This window comes from Chiloscyllium plagiosum, unplaced genomic scaffold (genome assembly GCF_037043375.1).
Source record: "Chiloscyllium plagiosum isolate Xiang-an unplaced genomic scaffold, Cpla_swu_hap1 HiC_scaffold_24, whole genome shotgun sequence".
NCBI classification, from domain to species: Eukaryota; Metazoa; Chordata; class Chondrichthyes; order Orectolobiformes; family Hemiscylliidae; genus Chiloscyllium; species Chiloscyllium plagiosum.
This window is the reverse complement of record NW_028270162.1, coordinates 11,332,679-11,351,245: the sequence shown is the minus strand read 5'-3', so window position 1 is coordinate 11,351,245 and position 18,567 is coordinate 11,332,679. Positions and strand designations below refer to the sequence as shown.

The following is an 18,567-nucleotide window of genomic DNA, read 5'->3' as shown; positions in this document are numbered from 1 at the left end:
GGCAATCCCGAGTCGGGCGGCAGGCGGCACCGAGTGATAGCGAGCGGGGGGGGGATGTCGGCCTACCCCAACCGCCACAACCCGTTCGCTGACGACGATGACGATGAGCCGGAGGGCCCGGCGGTGTCTGGCGGCCGGAGGAGCCAGCCGGGGGCCTGGGAGGACGGGCCTGGGCCTGGGAGCAGCAGCAGCGCCGACGACGACGGGCAGTGGTCCCTGAGGCAGCAGGCCCTGAGGAGCGCCGAGAGGGCCGTACAGAGCAGCGGCCGCAGCGTCGCCCTCATGTACGAGTCCGAGCAAGTGGGCACCGAGGCGGCCAAGGTGAGAGTGAGAGGCAGAGACAGGGCCCGGGGTGGGGGGGCACAACAGCAGCACAGGAAAGAGGCTGTTCGGCCCATCGTGTTCGTGCTGCTCGCAGAGGTGTACAGCACGGAATAGGACCCTTCGGTCCACGCCGACCAGATATCCCAACCTAACCTAGTCCCCCTTGCCAGCACCCTTCCCATATCCCTCCAAACCCTTCCTATTCATGTACCCGTCCAGATGCCTTTTAAATGTTGCCACTGTACTAACCTCCACCACTTCCTCTGTAGACAAGCAGGGGGCTGGAAGAACACAGCCAGCCCAGCACTGTCAGGAGGTGGAGAAGTCTACAAGTGTGGGCTGGAAAAGCACAGCTGGTCAGGCAGCACCTGAGGAGCCAGAGAGTCAATGTTTAGGGCATAAACTCTTCAGGAATGTGGGTGGATGTCTAGTTGGTATGGGAATGATGATTTTCCTGCCCCCAGCTGTGCTTTTCCAGTGCCACACTTTTGACTGATCTGCAGTCCTCACTTTCTCTTTCTCAGAAGGTGGACAAGTCAACCTTTCAGGTATAACCCTCCCTCCTTCAGGGCTAGCTAAGGGTTATACCTGAAATGTTGACTTCTCCACCTGATGTGTTCTTCCAGCCTCCTGTTTGGATTCCAGTATCTACAGTCTTTTTTGTCTGTCTCTGCCACTGCCTCTGGCAGCTCAGTCTGTACATGGACAACCCTGTATGTGGAAAAGGTTGCCCCTGTATGTGGAAAAAGTTGCCCCTTAGGTATCTTTTAAATGTTTTCTCTCACCCTAAGCCTATGTCCTCTACTTTTGGGCTCCCCTACCCTAGGAAAAAGGCCTTGTCGTTTCACCCTATCTGTGCCCCTCATGATTTTGAAGAACCCTATAAGGTCACCACTCAGCCTCTGACGTTCCAGAGAAAACAGCCAAACCCATTCAGCTTCACCCTACAGTTCAAGCTCTCCAACCCTGGCAACAACCTTGTAAATCTTTTCTGATCCCTTTCAAGTTTCACAACAACCTCCCTATAGGAAGGGAGACCGGAATTCATAGAGATGTACAGCATGGAAACAGACTCTTGGGTCCAACTCAACCATGCTGACCAGATATCTTAAACTAACCTAGTCCCATTTGCCAGCATTCTATGCATATTCCTCTAGGCCCTTCCTATTCATGTGTGCATCCTGATTCCTTTTAAATGTTGTAATTGGACCAGTCTCCTCCACTTCCTTTGTTGACAAACAGGAGGCTGGAAGTACACAGCAAGTAAGCAGCATCAGGAGTTGGAGTAGTCATTGTTTTGGGTATAAACCTTAACTAGCCCTGAAGAAGGGTTATACCTAAAACTCTGACTTTTCCACCACCTGATGCTGCCTGGTTTGCTGTGTTCTTCCAGCCTCCTGCTTGCCTACTTTGGATACCAGCGTCTGCAGTTTTTTTTTTCTCTCTTCACCACTTCGTCTGGCAGCTTATTCCACACGTGCACAACCCTCTGTATGAATACTTTGCCCTTTAGGTCCCTTTTAAATCTTTACCCCTCCACTTAACAGTGGCTCAGTGGTGAGCACTGCAGCCTCACAGCGCAAGGACCTGCATTCAATGCCAGCCTCGGGCAACTGTCTCTGTGGAGTTTGCACATTCTCCCTGTGTCAGCGAGGGTTTCCTCCCACAGTCCAATAATGTGCAGGTTAGCTGAATTAGCCATGCTAAATTACCCATAGTGTTAGGTGCATTAGTCAGAGGGAAATGGATTTGGGTGGGTTACTCTTCTGAGGGTTGAAGGGCGTGTTTCCACACTGTAGGGAATCTAATCTAATCTTAAGCCTATGCTGTGGTTTTGAATGTTCCCATCCCTGCGAAAAGACCTTGTCAATTTACCCTATCCTTGCCCCTCATGATTTAACAAATCTCTATAGCCTCTGATGCTCCAGGGTATATAGTCCCAGCCTATTCTGCCCCTCTGTATAATTCAAATCCTCCTACCATGGCAACAACCTTGATCTTTTCAGCACCTTTTCAAGTTTCATAACTTCATTAAGTATACGTCTGGTTCTAAAAATAAACAAAAACAAAGTTCTGGTGAAACTCATCAGGTCTTCCAGCGTCTGTGGAGAGACAAAAGTGTTAATGTTTTGAGTCTAATGACCCTTCTTCAGAACACGATCCATCTATTTTAGAACTATTTTTCAGGACTGGAATTTGTATGATGTCATGCTTCAAGTGCTTATTTAAACACTACTCCAGGGTTCCTACCTCTACCTCTCCCATTTCCCCAGCCTTTTCCTCTTTAAAGAGCCTCAGCTTATCTTATCTCCCTCCACAGTTGAATTGTTCCAGCACAGGTGCCACATTTAACAACATTCCTGAAAGCTGTACATTTCATTTAAAAAGGATACTTTTTTTTGCCAGTTCCTGAAGGTGGGAGGACATGCCCATCGATGTATTCGTGAATGATGGATGTTTGTTCCTCTGGGAGCACAGCTCGAGCAGGAGCAAGAGACATGGCAAAGGGGTCAACTGAGTAAAACATGAGTGGAAGTTAGGTTTTGGATTTTGCTCAAGTTAATTAAGCATGTAGGTCTCTGCACTCTAGAAATAGAGGCAAATGCTATAACATTATGCTAAAATGTTGCTAGACCCATTAGTTTGATTCCTTTCCTAGTACAGGAGAGGGCACTTCACATTGTGTGATAGGATCCTGTCAGTTCTGTTCTCCCTTTAGCTTAGTTTGTTTCTTTCAGTTCCATTCACTTTCATTTAAATTGTTAATGTCTCTGCTTCTGTCTGTAAAAGAGTGATGTTCACAGTCATTACACTCATTGGGTAAAAAAAGTTCTTGCTTGTTCCTTGCTAGAGGAGTATGTTAGTTTTGTGCACTACATTTTAGGAAGGGCTGTGAAGGACTTTGGAGAGGGTGCAGATAAGATTTCACAACCGTTCCAGGGATAAGAGGTGAATGATGCTGTGGAAAGAAGGGAAGGCTAAAAGGAGATTTGCCAGAATTGTTTAAGATCAAGAAGGAGTTAGAAAAACAAAGAAAATTCCTACCCCATTAATTTGCCAATGAGCGATGAGGATTCCAGACACACTTCCTGTTAAGGTGGTGGATGTGTAACAGGTTCAAAAGACATTTGGAAATATACATAAGCGAGGGGAAAAAAACTTCAGGAACCTACTCCAAAAGTAAGGAATGGGAGGAACTGGATTGTTTTGCAAGAAGATGGTTCAATCTATAGTATTTTGGGGTTCTACATTGATGATGTGAGTCTTGTTCCCACATGGTGGTGAAGGTGAATAACAATGAGAATTCGGTCTGTCTGCCCCCCTCCTCCCTCCCCTCCCCTCCCTCCCCTCCCCCCCCCTCCCTCCCCTCCCCCCCCCCCCCCCTCCCTCCCCTCCGCCCCCTCCCTCCCCTCCCCCCCCCTCCCTCCCCTCCCCTCCCCTCCCTCCCTCCCTCCCCCCTCCCTCCCTCCCCCCTCCCTCCCTCCCCCCTCCTTCCCTCCCCCCTCCTTTCCCACCCCCCTCCTTTCCCCCCCCCTCCTTTCCCCCCCCCTCCTTTCCCCCCCCCTCCTTTCCCCCCCCCTCCTTTCCCCCCCCCTCCTTTCCCCCCCCCTCCTTTCCCCCCCCCTCCTTTCCCCCCCCCTCCTTTCCCCCCCCCTCCTTTCCCCCCCCCTCCTTTCCCCCCCCCTCCTTTCCCCCCCCCCTCCTTTCCCCCCCCCTCCTTTCCCCCCCCCTCCTTTCCCCCCCCCTCCTTTCCCCCCCCCTCCTTTCCCCCCCCCTCCTTTCCCCCCCCCTCCTTTCCCCCCCCCCTCCTTTCCCCCCCCCTCCTTTCCCCCCCCCTCCTTTCCCCCCCCCTCCTTTCCCCCCCCCCTCCTTTCCCCCCCCCTCCTTTCCCCCCCCCTCCTTTCCCCCCCCCCTCCTTTCCCCCCCCCCTCCTTTCCCCCCCCCTCCTTTCCCCCCCCCCTCCTTTCCCCCCCCCCCTCCTTTCCCCCCCCCCTCCTTTCCCCCCCCCCCTCCTTTCCCCCCCCCCTCCTTTCCCCCCCCCCTCCTTTCCCCCCCCCCTCCTTTCCCCCCCCCCTCCTTTCCCCCCCCCCTCCTTTCCCCCCCCCCTCCTTTCCCCCCCCCCTCCTTTCCCCCCCCCCTCCTTTCCCCCCCCCCTCCTTTCCCCCCCCCCTCCTTTCCCCCCCCCCTCCTTTCCCCCCCCCCCTCCCCCCCCTTTCCCCCCCCCCTCCTTTCCCCCCCCCCTCCTTTCCCCCCCCCCTCCTTTCCCCCCCCCCTCCTTTCCCCCCCCCCTCCTTTCCCCCCCCCCTCCTTTCCCCCCCCCCTCCTTTCCCCCCCCCCTCCTTTCCCCCCCCCCTCCTTTCCCCCCCCCTCCTTTCCCCCCCCCCTCCTTTCCCCCCCCCCTCCTTTCCCCCCCCCCTCCTTTCCCCCCCCCCTCCTTTCCCCCCCCCCTCCTTTCCCCCCCCCCCTCCTTTCCCCCCCCCCTCCTTTCCCCCCCCCCTCCTTTCCCCCCCCCCTCCTTTCCCCCCCCCCTCCTTTCCCCCCCCCCTCCTTTCCCCCCCCCCTCCTTTCCCCCCCCCCTCCTTTCCCCCCCCCCCTCCTTTCCCCCCCCCCTCCTTTCCCCCCCCCTCCTTTCCCCCCCCCTCCTTTCCCCCCCCTCCTTTCCCCCCCCCCTCCTTTCCCCCCCCCTCCTTTCCCCCCCCTCCTTTCCCCCCCCCTCCTTTCCCCCCCCCCTCCTTTCCCCCCCCCCTCCTTTCCCCCCCCCCTCCTTTCCCCCCCCCTCCTTTCCCCCCCCCTCCTTTCCCCCCCCCTCCTTTCCCCCCCCCTCCTTTCCCCCCCCCTCCTTTCCCCCCCCCTCCTTTCCCCCCCCCCTCCTTTCCCCCCCCCCTCCTTTCCCCCCCCCCTCCTTTCCCCCCCCCCTCCTTTCCCCCCCCCCTCCTTTCCCCCCCCCCTCCTTTCCCCCCCCCCCTCCTTTCCCCCCCCCCTCCTTTCCCCCCCCCCTCCTTTCCCCCCCCCTCCTTTCCCCCCCCCTCCTTTCCCCCCCCCTCCTTTCCCCCCCCCCTCCTTTCCCCCCCCCTCCTTTCCCCCCCCCCTCCTTTCCCCCCCCCCTCCTTTCCCCCCCCCTCCTTTCCCCCCCCCCTCCTTTCCCCCCCCCCCTCCTTTCCCCCCCCCCTCCTTTCCCCCCCCCCCTCCTTTCCCCCCCCCCTCCTTTCCCCCCCCCCTCCTTTCCCCCCCCCCTCCTTTCCCCCCCCCCTCCTTTCCCCCCCCCCCTCCTTTCCCCCCCCCCTCCTTTCCCCCCCCCCTCCTTTCCCCCCCCCCTCCTTTCCCCCCCCCCCTCCTTTCCCCCCCCCCCTCCTTTCCCCCCCCCCCCCTCCTTTCCCCCCCCCCCCCCTCCTTTCCCCCCCCCCCCCCTCCTTTCCCCCCCCCCCCCCTCCTTTCCCCCCCCCCCCCCTCCTTTCCCCCCCCCCCCCCTCCTTTCCCCCCCCCCCCTCCTTTCCCCCCCCCCCCTCCTTTTTCCTCCCCCCCCCCCCCCCCCCCCCCTCCCCAATCAGTTCTGAAGCACTCACTGGGCCCAAAATAGTAATTCTGCTTTGTCTCCACAGATGCTATCAGATCACCTGAGTTTTTTTGGAGGTATATGTTTGTTTCTGTTTTCCAGCACCTGCAGTTCTTTGGATTTTTTTTTTGTTGTTTAAGGAATGTAAAGTAATAGGATGAGATGAGTAGCATAGACCATAAACCCAAAAACTTGTAATTCAACTATCAAAGACTTATTGTTTTGTACACTCTATGTAATACTGTGCATGGTCCTAGATTCCATAATTGCAAGATTAACTGAAGAAAGTACAACCAAGAACTAAAAAGCTAATCACCATTGAGAGAGTCTGAACAACCAGGGTCTCTTTTGAAAAAGATAAGACCATGTAGTGACCTGATAGAGATATTCGAAGATATAAAATAATTGTGGGGAAGATGTTTCCATTGCAAAACTAGGCCATAAATGTGAGTAATCAAAAATGTAAGAAACACTGAAGGAGTGCTGCACTCAGTTGAAGTCTACCAGCTGAATTGTTAAATCTGGAACCCATTGACCCCCTCAGAAGGACATTGAAGATCTACTATTTCTTAAAAGAGCAGGAGAGTTGTTCTGGAGCATCCTGGCCCACTTGTCAATTTTCAGATTGTTGAAAGGTCTTGCTATGTTAGAAATGAAAAGCACTCATCCATTCTAGGGTTAGGAAATGCAGATATTTCTATTTGAAGGCTGCAATAAAGGAAGGGCTTTGGGGAGAAAAGTAGGAAATAATGGGAGACATCTTTTAAAGCGTTGATCTGGGTACAGTTGACCAAATGGTTGCCTTCTACGCTTGGTGATTGTATTCCTTGCACGCTTATAGAATTATCACAAACATTTCAAGGCTGCTTTCCATTTTATCATATCTCAATAACCTACAATGTGGGTCAGAAAAACAGTGGAAACCTCACTTTTATTCTAATTATTTACTATTTCTAAGGATATTATAAACTAAAGTGTTCTTGTTAATATTTGTGAAGCAGTGTAAAATAGGTTTTGACATGGATAAAGATGCAAGTATTGTGGTCTAGGCTATGTGCTGACTAAATTTGGATATGAGACAAGTATTTAAACAATGGTACTAAAATGTAACATCTACAAATTTGTGGACAACACAACGTTGAGTGGCAGAGCAAACTGAGGGGAGGATGAATGGATGTTAGTGTGGTGTGGGAAAAATTGACTGGGAGAATGCATAGCAATGAAGTGTAATGTGGATAAATATTTTCCACTCTGGTCGCAAAAACTCGAAGGCAGATTATTATCTGATTGCACCCTCCCTTTCCTAATCTATTGCCAATGAGATCTGGATGTCCTTGAACACCAGTCACTATGAAAGTAGCCTTGCAGGTGCCGTAGGTGGTGAAAAAGTCAGATGTATGTTGGCCTTCATGGTATGAGCATTCTCTTGATGAGACCACCCTGGAGCTTTGTACAGTTAGCTCAGGAAGGCTGATTGTACTACAGAGGGAGTACAACAAAGTTTTACCAAACTGATTCTTGAGGTAGTAGGACTGATATGAACAGACAGTGAATTGGTTAGTGCTATATTCACTGGAGTTAAGAATGAGGTGGATGTTTCTGGTGACTGAGGAGTTAAGGAACCAGGGGTCAAATCTAATGATACAGGGAAGGCCATTTAGGACTGATAAGACCATGAATAAGTGAGGACTGCAGATGCTGGAGATTAGAGTAGTGTTGCGCTGAAAAAGCACAGCAGGTCAGGCAGTGTCCAAGGAACAGGAGAATCGACATTTTTGAGCAAAACGCCTTCGTCAGGAAGACCATAAGTGAAGTGTGGAATTAGGTCCATTCAGCCCATCAAGTCTTTTTGCTGTTCAATCATGGCTGATGTTTCTCAGCCCAATTGTCCTGCCTTTTCCCCATAACCCTTGATTCCCTTATCAATCAAGAATGTATCTCTATTAAATATACTCAACGATGTGGCCTCCACAGACTTTCTACCTCTGGCCAAAGAAATTCCAATCCCATCTCTGTTCTAAAGGGTCATCCCTAACTCTGAGACTGTCCCCTTGGGTCCTAGTTTTCCTACTTGTTGAAACATCATTCTCACACCCACACTATATCCAGGCATCTCAGAATTGTATTGTACCCTTTCCAGTTTAATAGCATCCTTCCTATACCAAGGCAACCAGAATTGTATGCAGTATTCAAAATGTGGCCTTAACAACTGCTTGTACAGCAGTAATATGATATATCTATTCCTGTACCCTGCTCTGACCAATAAAGTATACCAAATGCGACCTTCACCATGCTGTCTACCTGTGATGCCACTTTCAAGGAAATATGTACATGCAGCCTGAAGTCTATCTGTATGGCAGGGCTCCCCAGGCCCTACCATTAGCTGTGTAGGTCTGGCCCTGGTTTGTCTTAGCAAAATGCAACACCTTACATTTTATCTGAATTAAATTCCTGCCCCAGGCCCAGTTGATCAAGTTCCTGTTGTAATCTTACAAAACCTTCTTCACTATCCACTGCACTACCAATTTTGGTGCCATCTGCAAACTTACTAACTGTGCCTCGTGTTCTCATCCCAAACACTTATATAAATGATGAACAACAGTGGACCCAGCACCAATCCTTGCGGCACACCACTGGTCACAGGCCTCCAGTCTGAACAGCAATCTTCCCAGCATCTGCTGTCTCTGACTGTCAGCCAACTGGATTCAAAATTGGCTTATCTCCCTGGATCCCATGTGATTTGACCTTAGTAACCAGTCAACCATGCAGATTCTTGTTAAAGTCCATGTCGATAACACCTCCTCTGCCTTCATCTATCATCTTGGTTATCTCCCGAAACAAACCTTAATCAAGTTTGTGAGACATGATTTTCCACGCATAAAGCCATACTGATTATCCCTAATTCCAAATGCAGATAGATCCTGTCCCAGAATCCACTCCAACGTACCTACCATTGATGTTAAGCTCGCTGGTCTGTAGTGTCTTCACTTTCCCTTGCAGCCTTTCTTAAATAATGGCACAACTTTAGTCGCCCTTCAGTCTTCTGGCACCTCACCCACGGCTGTCTATGATACAAGTATCTCTACTAGGGACCCCACAATTTCTTCCGAGCTTCCCACAACCTTTTGAGATACATTTGATCAGGTCTTGGAGATTTAGTTACTTTTTATGCATTTCAATTCCTCCAATACCACTTCTTGTAATATGGACTCTTTTCGAGACATCGCTGTATATTTCCCCAAGTTCCCTCACTTCCATATCATTCTCCATGGTAAATACTGATAAGAAATATTTGTTTAGGATCTCGTTCATCTCCTGTGCTTCCACACACAATGGCCTTAATCCTTAAGGGGCCCTATTCTCTCCATAGTTATTATTTTGTCCTTAATATACAATACTTGCAGAATCTCTTTGGATTTTCCTTTACCCTATCTGCCAAAGTTATCACATGGCTCTTTTTTTGCCACCTCAGGATTTCCCTCTTAGTCATAAATCTCCAATATTCAAGGGATTCACTTAATTCCAGCTGGCTCTACCTAATGTCGCCTCTTTTGATCAGAGCCTCAATACTTCTACTCATTCAGTGTTCCCTACTCTGCCAACCTTCCCCTTCGCACCAACAGCTGGTCCTCACTTTTTATTATCTCATTTCAAAAAGCCACCTCCTTGCCAGCCTTCCCAATCAACTTTTTGAAAGTTCCTGTCCAATATCATTAAAATTGGCTTTGCCCCAATTTAGAACTATAACAATGATCCAAAAATCTGAATCCCTGCCCCAGGTTATCAGCCATGCATTCATCTGGCCTATCCTGCTGTCCCTACTGTCTCTAGCACATGGCTAATCCAGTCATTACTACCTTTTGAGGTCACAGATGTGAAAAGTAGAGGGAAGAGAAGTGGAATTCATTGTCATAGAAGGCTATGAAGGCCAGGTCATTGAATATATTTAAGACGGAGGTATATAGGTTCTTGAGGATCAAGGGTTATGGGGAGAAAGTGGGAGAATGGGGTTGAGAAACTTATCAACCGTGATTGGCAATTCGATCGAATAGCCTAATTTCTGCTTCTATGTCTTATGGTCTTATGCTTTTTGACTTCCTGCCAAACTCCCTATATTCACACTGCATGTCTTAATGGTTATTACAGATTTGGTTTATATGCTCCACAGGAACTACTGCGACAAGGTGAATCTCTTAAGCGATCCGAGAATATGGTGGATAAGATGGACCAGGATTTAAAAGTTAGCCAGAGACACATCAACAGCATTAAGAGTATCTTTGGTGGCATTACAAACTACTTCAAATCTAAGAACCCAGAACCACAAGCCGCTCCAGTGCCTGAAACACAAATGTGCAGCAAGTAAGTATCCTCTTCCTCCTTTCCCAGTCCATCCTTCCTCGTTCTCCTTGTCCATCTCCACTTCTCTCTGCTACTTCTCACAGTGACTTCCCAGATTCTATCCTGCAGTCCTACTTTTCCTCTTTCTCAGTGGCATCCTCTGAAGGCAGATGCTTGTTCACCCTCTGTCAGTCAATAATGTTGACCTCCATCGCTCCTCAACTCCTCTATGCTTGGTCTGCTCTGAACTCTGACAAGTTTTTATTTTTGTAAGTGTCACAGGACTGGTTTCTAATTAAAACATTTTTCTTACATTGAATGATTTGGCAATGATTGAGCTGTTCTGCTTTTGTGTAATTTGGATATTACGCTGTGATCCCAACTAATGTTACTGGACAAGGCAGATCCCGGACTGAAATATGGCTTAGGAGGCTTTTTTTTTTACTTAAGGTCATCTTTTACTGAAACAAAAGTATGCAATGCTGCAGATTTGCTTTTGCTTTTGACAATAAAACAGAAATTTACTATCCTCACAAGAGAAAATAGAATCAACCAAGCTATTCACAATAGACCATTTTCAAGATTTTGAAACAACGCAATCCCATTTATTTCAACCCTTCAGTTAACAGAATTCTCTTCTGTATCATAGTTATAGGTTTAACTTGACAATTTTTTTCAGTTTCCAGTCAAAGAATTTGACATTTTTTTTACCTGATAGGTTACATGACTGAGCTTAAACTTTCTTCAAATTAACTGTTCTAATCAGACACTCTTGAATGTAACTTTTAAAACTAAAATCCTTACCTTGGAAACATGATTCTAATTCCTTTCTCAAAGCGAATCTGTTTCATACCTTTTATCTTCAACCAGGATCTTTCTGGGCAGCAACACAAGTTTTTCAAGCTGTAAGTTTTTTTTTCCCTGGAGTGAAAGAAAAATCCTGTTCCTTCTAAACAGAAAGCTACTGCTTCTCAATGTATACTCTGTCCATTCATAAAATTCTCCCAATGCAAAGAAATCCCATTTTCACATCAAGGATGCCTTTTGTACTGGTTTAAATAAACCATGGCCCCTGCAAAGCTGTCAAGTTAATGATTAAATCCCTTCATTCACACAAGTGAAAACCCATATGCCACTAGTTCAAAATCTAAGCTCTGTTTAGTTTTGCATCAGTGCTCTAATTTATTTTAAGCATGCACATCACAATTAAAGTAGCTTTTGTGTTGGTTTCCTTCCGCACAAACTTAAACCAATGATCATAAGATTGCATAGCAATAGTTATATAAGATCCAATCAATCCTTACTTTTTAACTGACTACAAATATTACACCTCAGTAATCTTTCTTAGTATGCCTTTTGAAGGCTGCTGTAATTAGGTTTTTGACATGTGCAATTTTCCAGTAATCTGAATTGGAATTGAAAATGCTTTCCATTTGAATTGAGTAAAATGTCTTCAGTCAGATGTGAAGACATCTGGTTTTGACATCAAGAAAAACAAGCACTGTGATTAAAAATGTACCACTACAACTCAATGGTTCTTTTATCTGAACACTGGTTATTGACAGAGTACTTTTATAACATAGTTTAACTCCAGCTTCCTAACCTCTGGCTCTTGGAAATCTTTTAATCAACTCTTTCAGCCTTTGGCTCAGTGGTAGGAACATTCATTGCTCCGCAAGAGCCTTGCCACAGTACCCATGATTAATTCAGTTCAGTTTCTGGTCAGTGATTCAACAATGGGAATGCTATTGAATGTTAAGATATGATGGTTGTTTCTCTATTGTTGAAAGCGGTTATTGTCTAGCATTTGTGCGACATGAATGTTACTTAGCACTTGACAGCCAAACCTAATCTTGCTGCATTTGGCATAGATTGCTTCTATATTTGTGGAGTCATAAATGCTCCTCAATGTTTACTGTCTGCTGTATCCTTGGAAAGATTCTGCCTTATTAGACAGCTCCAGGTTGGGAAAGCAACTTGGCCTTGGAGAAAAGGTTAATCAAGGGAGCTTTAAAATGATGAAGAGATACTGCTAGGATTTGAACCCAGGATCGCCTACTAACTTGATAAATGCTTTAACCAACTAAGCCATAACACCACGCAATGCTGCCTGCTTGTCCAACAGAACATTGACCAGATTGACTGACTAATGGGCCGAGGAATCAAAAACTCTCCCAATCCAAACAAACCCTCACCTTAGCCCAAGGATGCCTTCTCTCATACTGATTTAAATAAAATCATGGTTCAAGAAATACTGACAAGACCCCTTCATTCACACAGTCAACTCATTTGCCATTAGTTTAAGATTTACAAGCTCAAAAGCTGGACACTCGGCAGTTATCAGCAAGCATCCGCACTCTGACCTTCTGGTGGAGGGAATGTAATTGATGAAACAGTTCAAGATGGTTGGGCCAAGGACACTACCCTGAGGAGCTCCTGTAGAGATGAAGCTGAGAAGACTGATCCTCCAACAACCAAAGCCATTTTTCTTTGTGCCATGTATGACTTCAACCAGCAGAAGGTTTTTCCCCGATTCCTAATGGCTCCAGTTTTACCAAAGCTTAATGATGACATACTTGATCGATAAAAGCCTTGGTGTTGAGGTCAGTCATTCTCACCACTTCACCAACTCGGCTCTTTTGACCATGTTTGAACTGAGATTGTACTAAGGTCAGGATCTGTGTGGACTTGTTTCGCAATAACCTGCTTGGTTTTGGTTTCAATTGATGTTTGTCCATGATGAAATTTGACAGGACTGTAGAGCTTGGATCTGATCTGTTGATTGTGAAGTCACTTAGCTCTGCCTGTCACTTGTTTATGTGGTTTGGCACGCAAGTAATCCTGTTTGGTAGCTTCACCAGGTTGAGGTGGCATTTTTTTTAGGAATGTCTGTCTGGTGCTGCTCCTGGCATGCCTTCCTGCACTCTACATTGCACCTGGCTTGATGGTTGCAATAGAGTGGGGCAATGACATAGCAGTCGGTAAGGCCACTGTTCATTTATGACTTTATGCTTTATGTGCATGAGGAAGTTGTGTAGTTCTTCTTTTTTTGTGCCAGAATAAAGCAACTTCCTTCCCTAGTCTAGAAACCTTTTCCCTTTTTTTAGTAAGTAAAGGAAAATTTAAGCTATTGTCTTAAACATTTTTGTCTTTTGCTTACTCTAAATTAAACAGTCAGTGGAACTATTTGTTCAACAACTATAAGCTAGCATTTGTGACTACAACCAGCCCCACTGGGGAGGCAGTGGCCTGGTGGTATTGTTAGACTACAATGGAAGATGGTGGAATTTGAATTCAATAAAAATCTGGGATTGAGTCTACTAATGACCATGAGACCGACCGACCGACTATTGTCTTTCTGGGAAAGAAATCGGTCCTTAGCTGATGTGGTCTAGATGTGACTCCAGATCCACAGCAATGTGCTTGACTCTTAACTGACCACTGGACAGTTTGGGTATACATAATAATAAATGCTGGCCTAGCCAGTAATCCCCACAGACCATGCATCCATGTTTTGGTGTCTTTAGACTTGATAAATTCAATAGGTCCTGCCTTTGCATAAAATCATTAAGTCAGAGCTAAACTTGTGAACCAGCTTTGTGTTAACAAGTGTTGGGTCCACTGCTTTTTTTTGTCATTTAATATAAATGGTTTGGATGTGAATGTAGAAGATATGGTTAGTAAGTTGGCAGATGACACCAAAATTGGATGTGTCATTGTCAGTGAAGAAGGTTACCTCTGGTACAATAGAACCATGATCAGATGGCCCAATGGGCTGAGGAGTATCCGAGGGAGTTTAATTTTTAGTTAAATGTGAGGTGCTGCATTTTGGGAAAGCAAATCTTAGCAGAACCTATACACTTAATGGTAAGGTCCTAAGGAGTGTTGCTGAACAAAGAGACCTTGGAGTGCAGGTTCATAGCTCCTTGAAAGCAGAGTCGCAGGTAGATAGAATAGTGAAGGTGGTGTTTGGTATGCTTTCCTTTATTGGTCAGAGTATTGAGTACAGGAATTGGGAGATCATGTTGCAGCTGTGCCTGACATTGGTCAGGCCACTATTGAAATACTGTGTGCAATTCTGGTCTCCCTGCTGTAGGAAAGATGTTATGAAACTTGAAAAGGTTCAGAAAAGATGGACAAAAAATGTTGCCAGGATTGAGGGGTTTGAGCTATAGGGAGAAGCTGAATAGTCTGGGGCTGTTTCCCCTGGAGCGTTGGAGGCTGAGGGGCATCCTTTAGAGGTTTATAAAATCATGAGGGCCATGGATAGGATAAACAGCTGGCATCTTTATTTATCCCCCAGGGTAAGGAAGTCCAAAACTAGGAGGCATAAGTTTCAGGTGAAGTGGGTTGAGCTTTAAGGGGCAGCTTTTTTCTCAGAGGGTGGTATTTGTACAGATTGAGCTACCAGAGGAAGTGGTGGAGGCTGGTATAATTACAATATTTAAAAGGCATCTGGATGGGTATATAAATCAGAACATTGTAGATGGATATAAACAAATGCTGATAAACGGAACTAGATTAATATAAGCCATCTGGTTGGCATGGACAAGTTGGACTGAAGGGACTGTTTCCATGCTGTCCAGCTCTGCGAATCTAATGTATATGCTGCTGGTATTGGGCCTCCTCTTAGTTCCAAGTTCCACACATCCTTTCATTCTGACTTTAGATTTAAATAAGCTGTAAAAGTGAATTGCTGTGGGAAATGGGAATCTGCACAATTGTGCTACATCTGTCAAACCTCGATCTTATTTCAAATAAGTTGTCTTCTCACCCTCTTCCAATGAGTACTGACCACAACTGGAGTCCATGGGGATCAAGGTAAAGCTTATAAACTGGTTGAAGTCATAATTGGCACAAAGGAAAATGTTTGTAGTTGCTCCATTTTGATTCCAGGACACTACCTTAGGAGTTTTTTGTTGATATTCTTGGCCTAACTGTTTGTTCAGTTGTTTTATCAATGACTTCCCCATCATTGTTAGCTCAGTAGTGGGATTGATTGCTGATGACTGCTCATTATTTCATGACTTTTGTGAAGCCTTAGGCACTGAAGCAGTCCAGGTCCAAATGCCACAATACCGGAACAATATCCAGCTTTGTGCTGACAAATAGCAAGCAGTGTTCGTATGCCCTAAGTGCCAGGCATTAACCATGTGCCACAAGAAAGGCTAACTGTCACCCCATGACATTCAGCGTTGCCACTGCTGAATCTGACTATCAACATGCTGAAACTCGACTAGACTAACCACTTCATATTGTGACAACAAGAGAAGGTCAGGATAGCAGTGGGTAACTTGCCCTCTGAAATTCAAGAACCTGTCTGTTATCTACAAAGCACAAGTCAAGAAATTGATTCATATTTCCTACTTGCCCAAATAGTGCAGTTCCAGTGACGCTTAAAGTGTGGCAATTATTATTTTGGGTTTTTGGTCAGATTTTTGAATAGCATGCTGATCCCATGTATAGCTCGGAGCATGCCCAAATTTTAGCAGCAGATAGCTGCAATCTGGCTGCCTTGTTATCAGAGATGTCCAGCACAGTGCAATAGTGTTAAGGCCCATCAAGAGATTTTTTTATTAACTCTAGAACTTTACAGTCCAATTACCTACATAATCAGCTATTTGATATTTTAAAATCTCTTAAATTTTGTCATAGATTAAAAGATGCTTTGGATAAGAGTATGCAGCAAGAAAATGAGTACCGAGCGAACCATCCAAACCTGAGGAAACTCGACACTTCAGGTAATTCTTTTTGGTGGAGGTGGAGGTGGGGGGGGCAACGCGCGGTACTGTTGCCCATCTGTGAGACAACAGTATATACATTGATGAAGATACAATGGAGATGCTTGGAGCTCTATAAAACTCAAGTGATTAAGTACTGTACTGAATAACACACTTTACTTTATTTTTCTTTTTGCTACTCTGGGTTCTGTAACTAAGCCAATATGTTGTTACCCAGAAGGGTCAGCAGCTGGCCAGGTTGGAAGTCTTCTCGGCATCTGCATGCCTCCTGACTTGGGGTACCTCCTGCGGCATTAATCTTAAGTTCTGGTGGATAAAAAGGGTTTTCTCAGGCTGCTTTTTACACCGGTCTCTCTGCCAAGTGTATGTCTTATTCGGAATTGTCTGTGACATGACCAATCTCAAATGTTTTGTCCTTATTTGATAAAGGCAGCAGTTAGTGATTCATGTAATCTTAGCAGACCTGAATGACTAAGCATCGTTCTACTTAGCCCATTGTGAAGCCCCTTTTCAGTTCCTGTTATCTTCAGCCTTGTCCAGCAGTACACCAGGTACCAAATATACTTCCATGTTTCTTGGAGAATGCCAACAGAAAACCCAAGTCTGGGTTCACTTTTCCAATTGAGACTGCAGTGTGTTTTGTTTTGTTTTATTTCTTTTGCTCTTTAGACTCTGGTACTTCAGGAATGTAACAAACAGCCAGTGCTTAATCCTGGCAATTCTGATCTGTTGGTCTCTAAACAACTGGTTAATTGCAGCCACTTTAAAGAATGTCAGAAGAGATTACCAGAAATTAACAGCTCAATTGGCAAAGGAGGAGACCCAGATAAAAGGTGGGAAAATACTGCACCTTCTTGGCCCATTGTGTTTCTCTTCAGCAAATGTGACCGACTCAGTCATGCCAGATTGGGCTCCTTAGCTGCAGTAGCCAACGTGTAATACTGTTTGCCGCCACATTGCAACCATTATCTCCGAAGATGGTAGACTGCCACAGATTTGGTAAGGACTATGGTAATCTATGGTGGAAGGTGCATAGGAAATGACAGGGCATTCGGGCCCTTTTTGACGTCCATTCATCCTCAGTGCCATAGATCTGTTTTCCCTTTGTATTCCTTAGTACCTTTTCTAATATAAAAATTAATCTTATCTCTTTCTTGAAGATACTGTCTGACACTAGGCTGACAACTGTATCTGCTGTATTTCTACTTCAGTCAAATGATTTTAGTATGAGAAAATGGAAAACTGCCAGATGAAATTGTACTGGATTTGTGGAATTTTAAGGAAATGAACTAATAATTGAAACCAATTTTGAAGTCTTCAATAAATAAAAAACTACCATTCTGAAGGATCTGGTATTCAAACTGTTGGTTGTACCTTGCATCAAGGCAGATGGCTGTGATTGCTGTGATTCCTCTCACTTCCAACTGAAGACATCGCTGCAGGAATTCCTTTAATCATTAACTGCTTCATCAATGTCTTTTAGTGAAGTGGGGATGTTCACTGCTCATGGCGATATTTGTTTGGTATTATTCATGACTCTTCAGTTACTTGACCAGTCATGTTTTTCCCCGATACAGTCAGCTCCGGAAAACTTTCAGGGAGGAGAAAGTGAGGACTACAGATCTGGTAATTAGCGTCACAAGTGTGGTGCTAGAAAAGCACAGCAGGTCAGGCAGCACCTGAGGAGTAGGAGAATCGACATTTCGGGCATAAGCCCTTCAAAAGGAAAGGTTCCTGATTTGGGCTTATGGCCGAAACATTGATTCTCCTGCTCCTCGGATGCTGTCTGACCTGTTTTCCACTGCCACACTCTTGACTGGAAAACTTTTAGGCTTGTGTTTAGCAAATAATTTGCACCACACACAGGCAGTTTCTCCAAGAGAATTCAGCTATCTCCTTTGACATGTAACAGCATAACCAATACCGAATCACCCACTGTCAACATCCTGAGGTCCACTTACCAGAAGTATAACTGGGCCATCCATACTTTGGCTACAGGAGGTCAGTCTGTGGACTGTGTAGCACACCATCTAGAAGATTCAAATCAGGAATGTAATTGTGTCCTCTCCTTTACTCAACTTGGCTGGGTAGTTACAGCTCCCACAAAAGCTCACTGCAATCTGGAAAAGCAGCCCACATCAGCACCCTATCCACTGGGGTTCTAAGTGTTCACTGCCTTAACCATTTGTGCCATTGTTGCTGTGTATCTCCTGCAGCAGCTTGTCAAGGTGCCTTCAACAGCACCTTCCGAACCTGCAATCTTAGCCTCTTGAAAGATGTTGGCAGCAGGTGCCTTTTCCACCTGCAAGTTTCCACCTGTGCAACACACCACGCTGGCTTGGAACTGAAACAGTGCCTGGGAAACTCAGTAGCTCTGGCAGTGGCTGTGGAGAGGTTGTCCAGTACTGTTTTCATTTCAAATCTCCAGCGTCCACAGTATGTTGCTTCTATCTAACTTGGAGCTATAGCTTCATACCTTCACTGAGCCAAAACCCCTTGTTTGGGGAGGCAATTATGGTTTTATAGCTGGATTGTTAATTCAGCGACCCAGGTAATGTTCTGGGGACCTGGGTTTGAATCCCAATGGTGGGATTTGCCCATATTCTATCA

General features: G+C 46.4%; 1 protein-coding gene across 1 annotated transcript in view; it reads left to right on the top strand.

Moving 5' to 3' along the window:
- Nucleotides 1-18,567, top strand: part of snap29 (synaptosome associated protein 29) — a 33,728-nt gene continuing 15,161 nt past the window's right edge. Inside the window, exons 1-3 of the mRNA XM_043715379.2 lie at nucleotides 1-321; nucleotides 10,047-10,237; nucleotides 15,872-15,957. Of these exons, the coding sequence (XP_043571314.1) occupies nucleotides 55-321; nucleotides 10,047-10,237; nucleotides 15,872-15,957 (544 nt within the window). The 5' untranslated portion in view covers nucleotides 1-54. The remainder of the gene's footprint in view (nucleotides 322-10,046; nucleotides 10,238-15,871; nucleotides 15,958-18,567) is intronic.